Source organism: Dermacentor variabilis, chromosome 8 (assembly GCF_050947875.1).
Source record: "Dermacentor variabilis isolate Ectoservices chromosome 8, ASM5094787v1, whole genome shotgun sequence".
NCBI lineage: Eukaryota > Metazoa > Arthropoda > Arachnida > Ixodida > Ixodidae > Dermacentor > Dermacentor variabilis.
Genome location: NC_134575.1, coordinates 25,220,511 through 25,236,800, shown reverse-complemented (window position 1 = coordinate 25,236,800; position 16,290 = coordinate 25,220,511). Strand labels below are relative to the sequence as shown.

The 16,290-nt window shown below is 51.0% G+C and overlaps 1 protein-coding gene across 5 annotated transcripts in view; it reads right to left on the bottom strand.

Annotated features, from left to right (window-relative positions):
* The window catches only part of gw (trinucleotide repeat containing adaptor protein gawky), a 54,512-nt gene that overhangs the window by 28,988 nt on the left and 9,234 nt on the right, over nucleotides 1-16,290 (bottom strand). For 3 of the 5 annotated variants that reach the window (XM_075701469.1, XM_075701472.1, XM_075701470.1), the window contains 4 exons: nucleotides 13,468-13,977; nucleotides 11,802-11,975; nucleotides 6,764-7,309; nucleotides 5,372-5,662 (listed from right to left, as the gene is read on the bottom strand). In XM_075701469.1, coding sequence (XP_075557584.1) covers nucleotides 5,372-5,662; nucleotides 6,764-7,309; nucleotides 11,802-11,975; nucleotides 13,468-13,977 — 1,521 coding nt within the window. The remainder of the gene's footprint in view (nucleotides 1-5,371; nucleotides 5,663-6,763; nucleotides 7,310-11,801; nucleotides 11,976-13,467; nucleotides 13,978-16,290) is intronic. The other 2 variants (XM_075701471.1, XM_075701473.1) reach the window with 2 other exon arrangements.

Genomic DNA, 16,290 nt, shown 5'->3' with positions numbered 1-16,290 from the left:
GCGAAATTTCAGACGTTCTTAGACATTGACTCTATGGGGTACGTGATGGTGCAGTGGCGCCATCGGGCGTCCGGAAAGTCGGCCACTTACTGTAAACTCCTCCAACCGACGACATGGCGTCAAAAGATGATTCCTTACGATCCCTCTCTCTGTTACACGAGGCAGCATTACCGCGACTTCTGCCCCCTTTCCGTAATATTACCGCTAATTTCCCCTGATAGAAACACAAATTCCCAGAGTTTTCCCTGAGTATTTCCAGACTATTCAATATCCCTGAGAATTCCCAGTTTTCCCGGTTGGTAGCCGCCCTGCTAATCCTGTATTTATTCGAATCTAGGCCGATAGTTTTTTTTTCAAATAATCATATTCCAAACTTGGGGTTGGCTTAGATTCGAGGATTGTAAAAAAACGTGCCAGTTTTTCATTGAAACTGCTAAATATGGTGCATAGCTAGCGCCATCTAGGAAAGTCAGTTTTGCAGCCGCTACTAGCCGTGCCAGTAGCCAACCGTACACAAGCGAGGTGGCCATTTTGAGCTGTGTCATGTCTACCGTATCGGTGCACGGCGTGGTGTTATCGCGATGGCACCAAGCAGGAGATGCCACTACAGTGCCGCTTTCAGGCGAAAAGTTGTGATAGCCACAGAGGCATCGTCGAACCTTCAAGCCGGGCGGGACTTCGACGTCGACAAGAAAAACGTCTGTCGCTGGAAGGGACGACAGCAGCAGCTTTTTGCGTGCGCCGCAACGAGGATGGCATTTAGCAGACCAAAGAAAGGCCGTCACCACGAAGTGGAGACAGTTTTGGCCGACTTTGTTCGGACGCAGAGAGCTTCCAGTGACAACAGAAGTACTCCAAGCGAAAGCTAGGAAACTTTCGAGGGAGCGAGGCCTAACGCCAAAGGATTTCAAAGCCAGCTGGGGCTGGCTTCAGAAATACATGAAGCGCTTCGGCTTCAGCATCCAACGTCCAGTTCCATCTCCCAGAAGCTGCCAAGCGATTTCGAAGAAAAGCTGATAGCTTTTCAGCGCTACCTGCTGCAAATGAGAGTAGCGGCAGGATATAACCTTGGGCAAATCGGCAAGCCCGACCAGACGGCTGTGTATTTTGATACGCCAGTGGCGTACAACGTGAACGAAAAGAGTGCCAAGGAGGTGATGGTGCACTCTGCGGGCTACGAGAAGCAGCGCACAACTGTGATGCTCTGGTGCACAGCTGACGGACATAAACTCTCTCCTTATGTGATATTTAAAAGGAAGACACTGCCTGCTCGATCGAGAAACTTTCCCAAGAAATGTCATTGTGCGGGCAAATGAGAACGGGTGGATGACGGGTGCGATGGTGGAAGAGTGGGTTAAGATTATGTTGCGACGGCGTCCAGGAGCCCTTTCAACAAAGAACTCGCTCCTTGTTGTCGGCTCTTACCATGGGCACTTGACCGACAACGTGAAGGCTGCGCTCGCCCAAGCGAACACGGACCTCGCTGTCATACCGGGCGGCATGACGGGCCAGCTGCAGCCACTTGATGTCTGCATCAACAAACCTTTCAAGGATCGTCTGCGGAAATATTACACGGACTGGTTGACTGACGAAGACCACATGCTAACGGCAACAGGCCGCATCAAACGTGCATCGCTATCGCAGCTGGCGAGCTGGGTAGCTGCAGTGTGGGACGACATCCCAGGTACTTTAATCGTGCGCGCCTTTAAAAAGTGCAGCAAATCCAATAAGCTTGACGGTACCGAAGATAGTGCACTGTTTGAAGGGGACAGTGACAAGGAACACAGGGACGAGTCTAGCAGCGACGACGACGTTGAATGAGCTCTGCACGTTGTGGGCTCAGTGTACGTCTCCGCGCACGGCGTCGCCAAGTGGCTCCCGAGAAGTGGAGCCTCACGACGCGGCACGACGGCGCACGGCGACAGACCCACCGCAGGTTCGAGCACCGAGCCGAAAGACCTGGCCGGCTCTGGCCGTACGCATGGGCGCTCTCCCAGGAACACAAGGTGTCCAGGACAGTTAAGGCGTTTATTGATCACAAATGGCCAACATGTACCAGACTGCACCCAAACAAAACACACGGAGTACACTCGGCGCCCGCGGTTCCCGATGGCGAGGAAGGCGGGTTACACGCCGCGTCGAACAATGGTTTGCGCGCGCGGGCCGAAATGCGTTCGCAAACGCTACCTAGCGCTTCCAGTCACCGACAATGGTCTGCGACGGTTCGAACACGCAAAATGTGACGCACTGAGCACCTGCGACTACCGCAAGGGCGGAACGCAGAGCCACTCAGCAAGCCACACATACGCAAGCTGACAAAGCACGTGAACGTCCCCAGGCCGGGGCGTTGGGGACACAAATAGCTGGTTGCTCACGTACCTTGCAGCTTGCCTCTCGTGACCGGCGCTCGTCCCTCTCGCAGCACGACTCCCCCGCGCACGGCGATCGTCCCCAGTCGGGGCTTCTTCCCTACGCCACGCCCCCACGACCCAATCGCAGGGCCGCGTAGCATGACGTCGCGGGACGCGATCGCGGCGCCCGGGGAAAACGGCGCGCGGTCGAGGGGCAGGCATTTGGGAGGGGTTTTCCTCGCAATGGCGAATACCGTATTTACTCACGTATAACCCGCCCTTGCATATAACCCGCACCCCTAACTTTGAACCCCATGAAATAAAAAAAAATATCCTCGCGTATAACCCGCACACTTACCTGAAAAAATGAGGACTAGGAAGTTACAACTGAGCAAACAGTCACCATTTTAGTTTTCAAAACAAATATATTTGAAAACGACTGCCGCAACGTTGTCAGTGCTGTCGTTCAATTGTCAATCGTCGCCACTCTCACTGCTGCCGTCTGAGGCTTCATCGCCGCTCTCAAAGACGTAATCATCTTCGGTACCATCTAGGCTGTTGCTTATGGCACACTTCTTGAAACTCTTGCGTACCATGTCGGCCGGGATCATCCCCCATGCATCTACGATCCACTGGCACAGCAGTGCAATATCTGGCCTTCGCACGCGTCCCGTCGGCGTAAGGGCGTAAAGGCCATCGGCCATCCACTGGGCATATAGCCGCTTCACGTGAGCCTTGAAAGGCTTATTGATGCACACGTCGAGTGGTTGGAGCATGGAAGTCATGCCGCCAGGTATTACGACAAGGTCTGTGCCGTTGTCAGCGAGGCGAGCTTTCACCGCGTCAGTGCAGTGGCCTCGGAACGAATCCAGCACCAGCATCGAACGGCGTGCCAACAAGGCACCTGGTCTTTTTTCCCAGATTGCTTGAATCCAGTCAATGACGAGGTCACTGTTCATCCACGAGTTATCTTCCACTCGCACAACAATTCCTGGGGGAAGTGGTGTACTCGGTAGAGTCTTGCGCTTGAATATTACATACGGGCGCAGTTTGGTGCCGTCGGCCAAAGCACACAACATCACTGTGCAGCGCAGCTTGGTGTTGCCGCCAGTCAGCACACTAACAGATTTTGCGCCCTTTTTTTCCAGGGTCGTGTCCATAGGCATCTCGAAATATACTGGCGTTTGGTCAGCATTTCCCAGCTGAGATAGCAAGTAGTTGCGCTCTTTCCTCAGTCCGATGACGTAACGTTGAAAGTTGAGCAGCTTCTCCTCGTAAGCGTCGGGAAGCCGCTGGCACATGGTAGTTCGCCGCCGCATCGAAAATCCATGCCTGGCCATAAAGCGCTGCAGCCATCCGCGGCTCGCATGAAACTCGCGTGGAATGTGCATTTCCCGGGCCAGCTTCAGGGCTTGCATCTGCGCCATCTCTGTAGACACAGCGTGGCCACGACTCCTCTGCTCCTCGATGAATTTTGCAAGCTGCGTCTCGAGGTGAGGGTACGCGCCAGTCTTCGGGCCGCGAAACGCTCGCCTGTCCTTGTTCGCAGCTTCGAGAGAGTCTTTTTTCTTCCGCCAGTCGCGAATGCAAGATTCGTCGACATCGTTCTTTCTCGCAGCAGCTCTGTTGCCGATTTGTTCAGCAGCGGCGACGATCCTGAGTTTCTCCTTCGCCGTGAATGATTGCCGCCGAGACACACTCATGATGCCTAGACAAGGCTGGCGAACTGTGCAAACTGGGCGTACAAGAAACGGCACCTTACTCAAGGCCCATCAACGTCTGAACAAAGCGTATGCAAAGCATGCGAAACGCGTGGCTGGCGTGGGACTAAACAGACTATGGATGTGGATCTGGCTGTGACCTGCGTTGGCCTCTTGTTGGCTGGATGGATGGATCATAGTGGCTTAGCCCTTTGTAACGGTGGTGGCTTGCGCCCCCTAGCCTAGGATTCCCCCCTTTTTTTTCCCCCGTAATTTTGTTCGTATTGTGAACTGTAATTTGTCCCTCTTTTATAGACTCACTCGTCCCTAGCCCCTTTTGCACCAATCTTCCAACCTACTCTTTGTCACCACTACCATTCTCTCATCCACACGTCCGTCCTCCCCTGCAAATCCCAGGGCACCCTCTATATCTATCGCCGCGTCTTCGGCAATGTCCGGACGAAGTGTTCTGCACCGCAAAACGATATGCTCCATGGTCTCCGCTTCCACGTGGTCTTCTTTCAGTCCATACTGGCCTTCGGTGGTCAAAAGGTTGGTGCAATATTAATATGCACTGCAACACACGTTGATGTCGATGGGCATGCGGACTCTGCACGGCAGGCCGCGCGTTGCCGTGAAGCCGACCCGCCGAGCCCCCCTTCTCCGGAATATTCGCGTATTACCCGCACCCCCACTTTTTAAACACATTTTTTCAATTTTTGGTGCGGGTTATATGCGAGTAAATACGGTAAGTCCGGAGCCTTAGGCACAGCAACGACTGCGCCCCGGTAGACCGAAGGAACTCCCACAACGTTCAGATTCAATGAATGCTGTTTGCATTTTGTGAACGCTGTCCTCGCTTTGTTTGTTTGGCCTACATTCGAGGTAACATATATATTTTTTGTTGGCTTCGGACTTTAGGGGGTCGGCTTAGAATCGGCATTGGCCTAGATTCAAGTAAATACGGTATATTGTTAAAATCGATGTTATAAATGGGTTCGACTGTACCGATTTTCCCCGTATGGGCCAGTTCGGGGGTGCCGTCTAGTTGAAGCGGTGCCCAAATGGGCACGTTGCCTCCGCCGAGGGGCCTTAAAGGTCCAAGCACAGAGCATTGGCGCAACCCCCAGGATCCCCTTTTCCCCAAACATGGCTAAACCTCACACAGACGCTGGAGGGTGCAACCCTCGTGTGCTCGGGTATGTGGTATCACAAAACACAGTTGTTAGTCACACACCGTGGTGCCACACCAAACCCCTGCTGACGCAGGCTCCCCTGTGGGGCAAGCTCGAGGCAGACTGACAACAGAGGAATGCGTACCTGTTTAGCAGGCCCACCCCAAGTAGAGGTGTCGATTTGCCCGTCGGCCCATGAAGGCTTGGGCTTGGAGGCCCAGTACGCCTGGTCAGGAGGGGCACCGCCCCAGGCGCCCTTGTTATGGTCCTCCCAGCTGGAGTCTCCCCAGTTGGCGCCGTTGCCTCCCCGAGGGCCCTTATTGCCTCCGCCTCCGCCACCCCACACTCCTTCCTTTGGCATCCGCAGCATGCCCGGTGGAGCACCGCCTCCACTGCAGATAGACTTCACCGAAGGCATGTCCTTCCAGTGTGACACCTGAAGGCGTAACGACGCTCTTACCTTGCTGTTGTGACATCATCATAAGACACTCTACATGCCATCAACCACAATGCACAACCAAATGGGACACTTTCTCAATAACACAAAACCACAAAAGAAATCAACTCAAGCTGCTAGCAAGATCACCAAGAGTACAGGGCTCAGAAAGCAGAGCATGCACGCCTTCAGAGACACCACTCCCTTGACGTGGGTCGGCAAATCAGATAACAGTGAAACCATTCACTCAACCAGCAGTTCTCTAACACACCAATACAGGTGTTTTGAGGAAAACAGCCAATTAGGAACATTGCTTTCAGTTCTATTTAATCTATGTTTGTTCAAACGAGAAGTACGAGTAACAGCAACCACCGAAGAAACCACCATGCAGCACCCACAGCTCTCTGAAAGCAGGGCATGCACACGTTCAGAGACACCATTCCCTTGACATATGTCAGCAAATCGGATAGCGGTGCAACCATTCACTCAACCGGCAGTTCTCTAACACACCCACACAGGTGTTTTGGTGAAAGCAGCCAATTAGGGTTTTGGTGAAAGCAGCCAATTAGGAACGTTGCTTTCAGTTCTCTTTAATCCATGTTTGTTCAAACGAGAAGCACGAGTAACAGCACCCACCGCAGAAAACCACCATGCAGCACCCACAGCTCTCGGAAAGCAGGGCATGCACATATTCGGAGACACCATTCCCTTGACATATGTCAGCAAATCGGATAGCGGCGCAACCATTCACTCAACCGGCAGTTCTATAACACACCCACACAGGTGTTTTGGTGAAAACAGCCAATTAGGAACGTTGCTTTCAGTTCTCTTTAATCCATGTTTGTTCAAACGAGAAGCACGAGTAGCAGCCCTCACCGCAGAACCCACAGCTCTCAGAAAGCAGAGCATGCACACGTTCAGAGACACCATTCCCTTGACGTGCGTCAGCAAATCTGATAAGAGTGCAAACATTCACTCAACCAGCAGTTCTCTAACACACCCATACAGGTGTTTTGATGAAAACAGCCAATTAGGAACGTTGCTTTCAGTTCTCTTTAATCTATGTTTGTTCCAACGAGAGGTACGAGTAACAGCACCCACCGCAGAACCCACCTTGCCCTGTCGCGTAGGGTTGCCCCAAAGGGCAGTGCCGTCATCATAGTTGGTCACTGGCCTACGCGACGGCGGTGGTGATGGTTCCTCCCAGCCAGACGGCTCTCGCTTGCCGTTGGGTCCGCCCACGGGCGACCAGGTCCCCACACTGGGAGGGGGCCCGGCCCCCTTGGGCCCTCCGCCCCATGCGCCACTGGGGCCGTCGTCCATGCTGTGCGACGGCCGGCCACCACCCCAGACACGGCCCTGTGAGTCACGGTCGTCGGGCCCACCCCAACTGGAACCTGGGGGAGGGGGCGGCCCGCCACTCCAGTGCTTTTCTCCTCCGCCACCGCCACCTCCTCGGTGGTGCTCCCCGCCCCACGAGGGAGGGCCCTCGGGCGGGGGGCGGGGGCCACCTTGCTGGGACGGGGTTGGCACACCGGTCCACATGTTTGAAGGAGGCGGCTCATCCTCCTCGCCCCAGGTTCCCCCAATGTGGCTGGTCGGGGTGTGGCTGCCCCAAGGCTGCTGCTGAGAGCACTGGCTTGAACCCTTTGCGGACAAACGTCAACATGTAGTCGCACTTTCACGTGTTTAAAATATCGAATTACCCATAAAACGAAAGGTACCAAATATGCACAACAAAAGTTTCTGTCGACATGACGTAAACAATGTATAGTACCATAGTTATTCAAATCTGGAGGAGATGACAGCGACAACGAAGATAGCGACATACGATGAGCTCGGTATGTTCATATTCAATAAATGCTGCTTTCAGGTTCGATTCAGAAGAAGGTGCACGGCACCACAAACAAAAAGGTGCAGGGGGGGGGCCAGTTACGGTGTGCCGGGCTGCACCCACTCGCTGCAAGGTTCAAGGGTGCACTGTACCTTGCCTTGCACCCCGTTCTATCGAGCAGGGGGGTGCAGGGCGCGCTGCTGCACCTCGGGGAATCGAGGGTCTAGGTGCAGCACACCGTGAATAGGTGCAGAGAAACTTGGCCGAATCGAATAGGCCTTTCATGAACACTGTCCTACCTATATTGTTTGGCCTACGTTCGAGGAAAATCCCCTTTTGGGGGTCGTCCTAGATTTAGCGTAAATACGGTATGTACCATATAAATGCATGTACAGGCTGCGCCTGTGTACGGGCCGCCGCACCCAGTTCTTCCTAAATATGTATCCAGAAAAAGAATAAAAAAAAACACTCAGTGCCCTTCCACTCAGTGAAGGTATCTGGGTATGTGGGCCCCTTAATGACGAACTGCACCTCTGCCACGAGTCGGCTTGGTATTGTACTATCTTTGCGATCGGCCACGTGTGGGGAGTGCTTACAGCCTGCGTCACCTCTACTGCCGTGAGGCCTTGCATTGCACTATCTTCTGGATTTTTTTTTCATGCGGACACGACAATGGGGAAAGTAGCCCATAACCAACCTCGTCTTAAAAATAAAAAATAAAAAAAATACTCGACCTCGTCTTGAATATGAGGGGTACACATGCGAGCTTCCAGGCGCCGCTTACACATGGCGAACTCACACTATTGAACTTGTGCTATCTATATCAGCATTAATACAGAAAAAAATCGTCCAACTATGAGGCTTTTCTTTCGGGGAACCCGTATGGGTTCCCTTTGTAGCAACTGCTACGAACAGGTGGATGTCTGATTTTCCCTTTATTCATTACTTCTCTCCCCTTGCGGGTTTCCACAGAACTACAACGCCATATCAGCATTAGCACCACCAACTCCGGTTTTGTGCGTTGTTTGGCCGTTTGCATATGCTCCGCATGCCGCTTGGCTCTTTTGTGCTGTTTGCTCGTTTCCATCCGGGCATTCACATATGAACACGATGGGCAAGCACCTAAACAGCTACACGGCTGGGTTTAAGCTGAAAGTGCTAGAGTTTTGCTCTCGAACATGACAAGCGTACAACCAGCAAGAAATTCGACGTGGACAAGAAGTGCGTCCCACGATGGTGTAGTCGGAAAGAAGCTTTGAAGGCAAACCATGTGCAAGCTTCCCAAATTCAAACAACTGCTCTGCTATCTGATGAAAGTGAGAAACAATGGCTATGCGTTGACGATGGACATGCTGCGCATGAAGACTCAAGCCATGGCACGTGCAAAATGTGTACCGCACAAGGGTTTCAAGGCTAGTGCCAGCTTGGTGTAAAGATTTTTTGAGGAGGAAGAGCCTATCCTTTCGGCAAAGGACCATGCTGAGCCAGCGGCTTCCAGGCAGTCTCGCGAGGCTTAGGCCGTCTCCAGACTGTCTCGCGAGGCTTAGGAGCAGGACACCGGAATGGATGAACACAATCGTTCAAACAAGCCACCGTTCACATGACCGTACACATGAACGACCAGGTGTTGGAGTCCCGCATGGGGCGAACATAAAGTCAAACCCGTTTATAACGATGCCAGGCTTAACAATCTATCGGTTACAGTCGACGACCAATAATTGAGACTCCACAAAGAATGTAAACAAGTCCAAACTATCGAATGTCTGGGGAAAAAAAAACTAATGTTACCAAAAAAGGTCACCTTTTTTACACTGTAAGGCCCCTGTGCAAGGAACAGCTGGTCGATGCATTGCTGCACGCACTTCCGTTTACGTGCAACCAAGTGGGCCAGTATTTTTGTCAGTGTTCAGTTGCGCTGTACATCGATGGAAGGACTGCAAAGGCTTGTCAGATCCACATGCGGAAGGGATCATACGGCGCATCATCATCCGAGCAAGAGTCGCTGTTTGATGGTGGGAGTACTTGCTCAATTATTTTGTTATCATTCAGTTCAGCACACGACAAAACCTTGCTGTCGACATCTGCAAAGTCTTCAAGTGTAACGGCAGCAGGAATCGGCACACCGCAGCCTAGCAGCTCATCAATGATGCCCACATTTGAGCCCGTTGTGGCAGGCGGCACTTCAGCCTCTTCGCTTGCGAAGTCAGGCTTGTTCAGACTGCTAGGGCACCGATTTTAATGCCATTTGACGCGACCTGTCTATAACTTCACAAGAAAGACTTCTTGGAGTCAGCGGAGCGCCGTCTGGAAGACAAACTCAACAAACAGAATTGTGATAGCGGGCTATGCACAGCGGTGCCGGAACAGGATGTCATGATCGCGATGCTGATGCAACCTCACAATTCAGACAAAGTCTCGGCATTAGCATTTAAATCTCCGAGGCATAAAGCAGCAGCCAAGGATAGGCCTCAGAGAATACTGTCTAGCGTGTAATCTCTGAGGACATACATGATCTCTCGTCGAGCTGGCCAGAAGAGATAACGGCGGCAGAGTCGGTGTACGTTACAGGCACAGACCGGAGTCCGGATAACGGAAAATGGGGCTGGCAGCTGTCCAAAATGTTGGCTGTTTTCGCGCATGAAGTCTATGGGGCCATTGGCGGTGCCGCGAAGCTGTCCGAATAACCGAGCATGTCCGGATTATTGGTGGGCAACTGTGAGACGCTGCTGCGCTGTGAACTTTTGTATGTATTCCATAGTGAAATAACCCGCTTACTACAATGCCCCGATGCCGCATTACCAGTTTTGGCAATTGACCGTCGGTGCTGAAAATCTTGTTTCGGGAACACATAAACAAGCAGAAAATGAGCGCAACTTTAGTGGGGCATTTTGCGTGTTCTCGATTACGAATGTTGGCGCCAGGAAAACATACGTAACGGGAACGCATCAACGAGGTTCTACTGTATAAGGCAAAGGTGCAGTAGTTGGACCAAGGAAAAACAAATTTGGGCATACTAATATAAGACAAAATAGAGTAGCTGAGGATTATTAACACGTAAAGTGCAAGTCTGCAAACTTCGCCCTCAGGCATGGCTTCACAACAGCGCGAACTTTGCCTCATAGTGTGGCTTCTCGGCACAGTAGCATGTGCTGCAGTAAAGCCACAGTATTATGCGAAATTCGTGCTGCCGTGAAGCCACATCTAAAGGCAAAACTCACATATTAGGTGAAGGGCGACTTCGAGGCTAAGGATTCTGGGGAAAAAAGAACTTCACCTTATATTTCAAGTCGAAACCCGTCATAACGAAATCCTCATGACAACGAAATATTTTCGCATCCTCGGCAAATGCCCATGGGATTCAATGTGTTTCGTACCAAAGCATTTCGCAACTTGCTGGAAATTAACCCTGCATACTACCTACTCGAGCAAGGCTAGCAGGCTCCAAAATGTACTCCACACATTGGGCTGTAACTAAGCAACCGCCCGGAAGTATGCATCCCTTGCTTCGAGAATGCTGGTTTTGATGCCACTTGACAGGCAATGCATGCGGATTTGGCGCCGGACGTAGATTTGCGCAAAGGGGCTGTAATCTTGATTGACTGCCTTCGGGTATACGAGGTATGATCACTTTCACGCTCAGCACCTGACGCGTTGGCGCCTACGGGCAACAGCGTACACTGGAGAAATGACGCTGCGCGCGAGGAGCGCTGCTACAGTGTGTCCAGTGCCGAGTTACACAAAATCTTGCCAAAGTGATTGTATTCCGAAAGTAACTGACCAAGAATACTCCTCCACCGCAGTGATGCCACTGCAGATGGACACATATGGTGCGCTTTGTACTAGTGGCAATGCGGTTCTACATCCTCGATCAAAGCTTGCCAATGTGGGCTAACAGAATTTTGACAGTAAAGTTTCCTTCTGAAACGCATTACTTATCTGTGCCGCCTCGTTTTGTAACAACGAAATTCTCGCAAAAGCGATTTTTTTCGTGTTACCCCGCTGATTTCGTTATTGTGAGGTTCAACTGTAAACACTGCAACAGGACCTCTTCGGGGCGGCCACATGTGCATTGCAACAGCCCACTTCTTTTTTTGTTGTGTGTGTTCGCTCCCACACAGCCAGCAATATAACGGGTTTGGTTTGAATATTCGTATCTCAAAATCTTCAAATACCCAGATTTCTAATCAAATATTAAACTCATTTGATACAAACATACGTAAGTGTTACCTGCAACTTTTGCTCATTCAATTTGATGATGACATAATGCCAATCAATGGCATTTAATGCCATTATTTGCCTTCTTACCTGTGCTGACTGAGGTGGGTTGGGCTGCTTGTTGCCACCGGCTCTTGCACTACGCATGTTGTTCTCCCAGACCTCGGTGCCGTTGTTGACGGGTGCCCTCCAAGGTGCCCCCGTGGGTGGCTCTTTGGTCCCTGGCGACATCGGCACATCCCAGGGCGTCTCTTGGTTTATAGGCTGCAGCAACAACAAACCGGCGTTCCCCGCTCACGTCAAGGCCATGAACAAATATGAACCAAGGTTCACCATGCGGGGTCAAAAGATGCTCTCTCAGCGTACTATTCCTTTATAGATATAGGAACTACTGTATTTACTCGAATCGCACTTTCTTCCCACTAAAACGGGTCCAAAAATTGTCATCATCATCATAATAATCATCATCATCAGCCTGGTTACGCCCACTGCAGGGCAAAGGCCTCTCCCATGCTTCTACAACAACCCCGGTCATGTACTAATTGTGGCCAAAAATTATGTGCGCGTTAAAATCGAGTACGAGCCTAAACCTGTGTTACCACATCACCATCGGCATTTCGAAATGGCCACCTCGCATGCACTTCGAGCCTAGCTATTTCTGTATAAAATAATGAGGTGTGCGGTACTGTAAAGGACTTTACTTTTTTTGTTACAATCAAAGGCGTATTTTTTTTTTTTTTTTTGGTCACGTAAAACGGGTGCGCATTACAATCTAGTAAATACAGTGGCTACAGCTATCCTCTCCTTAAGAAGAGGGAAATTTTCCAGACTCACACAAGATTACAGCTCTCGTCCATACAGGAATGAAATTTCTAGAAAGCCAAGGTCAGCGACCACATTGGTAAAGCTGAAGGCACGCGGTACAATTCTGCCTAGGATCCAACTTGCAACCAATTGTACAAGCTGCAATGACGTTTCCAGCAAGCTCTATTGGGTACATCATGCCATGTGGTCACATACAGCTAAATGCCCCAACAGCTACATCCAACAAGTTGCATCACATACTTTGGGACTGAGGTATGCCCCGGCACCTTTGTGTGGGCATTCACCTGTTCTGCCCTCCCTACTCCTCTCCCTTTCTACTCGCCCCAACTGTTGGCGGTGGTTGCCGCTGTCGGGAGAGCGAGTGCAAGAAAGCTCTCCCCTAGAAAGCACTGGATACATACGTTTCCCCCTCGTCCATCAGCCCCCTTTGTTAAGGTCTCAGACTTGAGCTTGCCTAAGGCACGCAAGGCGAGCGCATACATTCTGTCGAGCCTTTTCGGGAGGCTAAGCTGAAAAGCGGTGCCTACTGCTCGTGCGTAATCTTAACACACTGAGCAGCACTTATCGGAGGCCCAAGCCGAAGAAGACTGCCCGAGCTCTTGCGAGTGGGCCTACTGGTTATCGCTAGAGCAAGCAGCGCAGCCGAAGTGACTTTTCTTAGCGGCGTGCGGCTAGGAATCGTATCTTGCTTATCCAACCAGGCACCGCAGCATACAATAGGGAGTGCTTTAGATACGATTTCCCCCAAGTGATTTTACGCATCCAAAAACCCCATAATCAGCTGTATGCCTTTTCATTTCTTTTGTATAGGCCTGGTCAATAGCATTCCCAAATTTCTTAGCTCCACTTTTCCCTCCTCTCTTCTACTTCAGAAAGCAAAGCTTCTGGCATGCATGTACTTTATCGAAAGCAGCTGAAAAGTGTTTCTCACCGATTGGCCCCAACCCTCGCTGAAAGCCGCCATTCGTCGCAGTTCCGACATCGGCTCTTCCAAGACGTTGCGTGTGGCCACTGTGGTGCTCTTGGGGTCCGATGCTTCGGCACCCTTGGTGACGGGGCCCTGACCCCAGCTGCTTGCTGCTGCTGCCGCTGCTGCTGCCGTCGGCTTGGTCGGGGAGCTTGCACCGCCTGCGTCCCCACCGGCATTTGGCCCACCGGTAGCGTATTCGGGCCCACGCGTGCTTGCAGCACCGCCCCACTGGGTTGCCCCGGAGCCCCAGCCTCCCTGGGGTCCAGGTGGCGGCGCACCCCAGCCTGTGGCTGGGGCCGCGGCGCCGTTGTTGAGCGAGCTTTCGCCTCCGCCCAGCAGGCCAAGGCGTGGAGGCCGACAGTTGCGCGACGATTGTGGCGGATGCGACGAGGGTTGTGACGTTGCCTCCTCAGATCCCCCAACAGCGCCCAGTAACTGGTCTGCACCTTCCGAGGTGCTGTCGTTGGAGGGCTGTGTGGCAGAAAAAGAATAAGCTAACATTACACACACTAATAGTTAAGTCTACGATCTTTTTCAATACAGTTTATCTTCCGATATAACAAACCTCGATATAAAGGGGCGCGGAACCACCCCTCGGGCTTAGTGAAATAACACAGACTGCAGGTAGCATATGCCGCTGTGAATATCTCAGCCAAGTTCTGCTGTCATACGCGGTGCATGGAGCTCGCAAGCAGACTGTGAAGTCCCCTTTCTCTAAAACACTCTCTTTTCAACAGAAGGCCTTGTTCTCACTCTCTTCTGGATGCTTTATTTTGTCGTTGCTTTAGACGGCTGCTATTGGCTGGTAGCCGACATCAAGCTGCGGCCGGCTACATGACGCAGATACCACGGCCTCTGCGGGGTGCTGCCACGAGTCCACTGGCTAAACAAACTGCAGCTCACCAAGGACAACCACGTTTGGCCCGTCGTAGGTACCAAAAGCGGAAGTCGTGGCAGCTATGCTGATATCTAAAACAAAATATGCGCACCACAGTGACATATGGAAAGCGGAACATTGTGGGCATGCCCCGCTATGTCGTAGCCTGTGCAGTGCAAGGCGTTGAAGACTGAACAGGAGCACAGCCGAGGCAGAGTTCGATTGCCAATAACTCCGCTTCTGCTGAACACACTGAAGCATGTTTTGCAGCAAAGTATTTCTGAAATAGTCAATTCTCACTTCAAATGCATTTCTCCACTTCGCTGAAAAGTGGTTCAGGGCCCCTTAAATTTTTTGGTGTAACAAAAAAATAATTTTTTTTTGCAAATCTTAGTTCTATTGTGTTTTACATATTGTATTGTAGTTCTACATTTTCCTTAACGATTTAACGAAGTAACGGGCTGCGCTACAACTGACTATCAGCTACAGCGGATGAAATTAGCAGCAATTTTTCTCAAAATCGGGCGTATAAAATAGACTTTTGCCGTGTCGACACGGGCTCACAACTGACTTCCGAGGGTAAGCCGACAATTGTGGCCCAATATCAAGCACGCGAGGGAAGAAGAAAGGCAGTGCGGAAACATGCTGTCTTCTTTTGCGTGAGGCACGGGGCGCAGATGAGGGAGAGGGGTCCTACTCCGGCGGCTGCTGCTTACGGCGTGGCCGCCATACCTGGAAAGCGATCTGCGATGCGTACAAAGTGCACCCAGTGCTGGCAGCTTCGACAGTGCTGTGCTTTCAACGTTTTGACAGCGACTTTCCATGGTCATCGAGTGACATGTATTCATGTCCACCTGTGTGCACATGACACCATGCTTATTAATATAGTATATGAATACTTACTTTATACGGCCGATTATCCTTACTTTGCATAGCTGTCTACTAATTTGCTAGCGCAATCGATGCTTCACCTTTTTGGGCCAAACTGCAGCCTTTTTTGGTTTGTTTTTTTACTTCGCACGTTAGTCACTCACTCTTTGCAGTAACATTGTAACACATCGCGACCAAAGTTCCGGAAGTGAGGCATTTCGGATATTTCGTACTTTGGATAAAACGGCCATTTTTTGTCGGATCATCGAGGTCCAATGTAATGAGAGACGACTGTATCCATATTGTTTTGCACTCCTGTTTTTAATTTGAGGATGCAGTCTGATGACGGCAGCAGGCACTAAGTGCGGTGAGCCATGGCATCCAAGATTTACAGCGCTGCACGAAGCAACATGCCAATCTCATAAACCCTGAGCCACACTGACGCACTGCTCTCGGCATGATCAGCACCGCGCGCACTGGCATGCACAACCATGCTACTATAGCATAACCTTCTTTGGGATCTTTTTATAAGTGATTACTATTATTCTATAAGTGATTTATAAGTGAATTAACTAAATTTGCGATTTAACGAAGCTTTTGGTGCAAGTACAACTTGGTTACGTCGAGGTTCGACTGTGTTCTATAGTTAGAGCTTCTACACCCCTCAGAATACAGCCATGAATGCAGAGATAAATTAATTTAGTACAACACGGTATCACAACTAAAGCAGTTTACCACAACTGTCTACAAACAGTGTGGGGATTGAGGAATGCGCTGCCCTAAAACCTCATGACAGTTACTACAAAGTGCTTAACTTTGGCAACATTGATTTGATACGGAGCTACAGAAAGCGGGAAACCAAACAGTCACATCTTCAACCATGTATGCATGTCACTCATCCTCAAGACAGTCTCCCTCTCTTTGAGACAACCGCAGACACTACACCGACATCACAGTGCCAAAAGGCGTACAGGCTTAACTTGTATGGCCACATTTATTGCAAGATGAGACACCTAATGGGAAAGCAGTGTTCACGC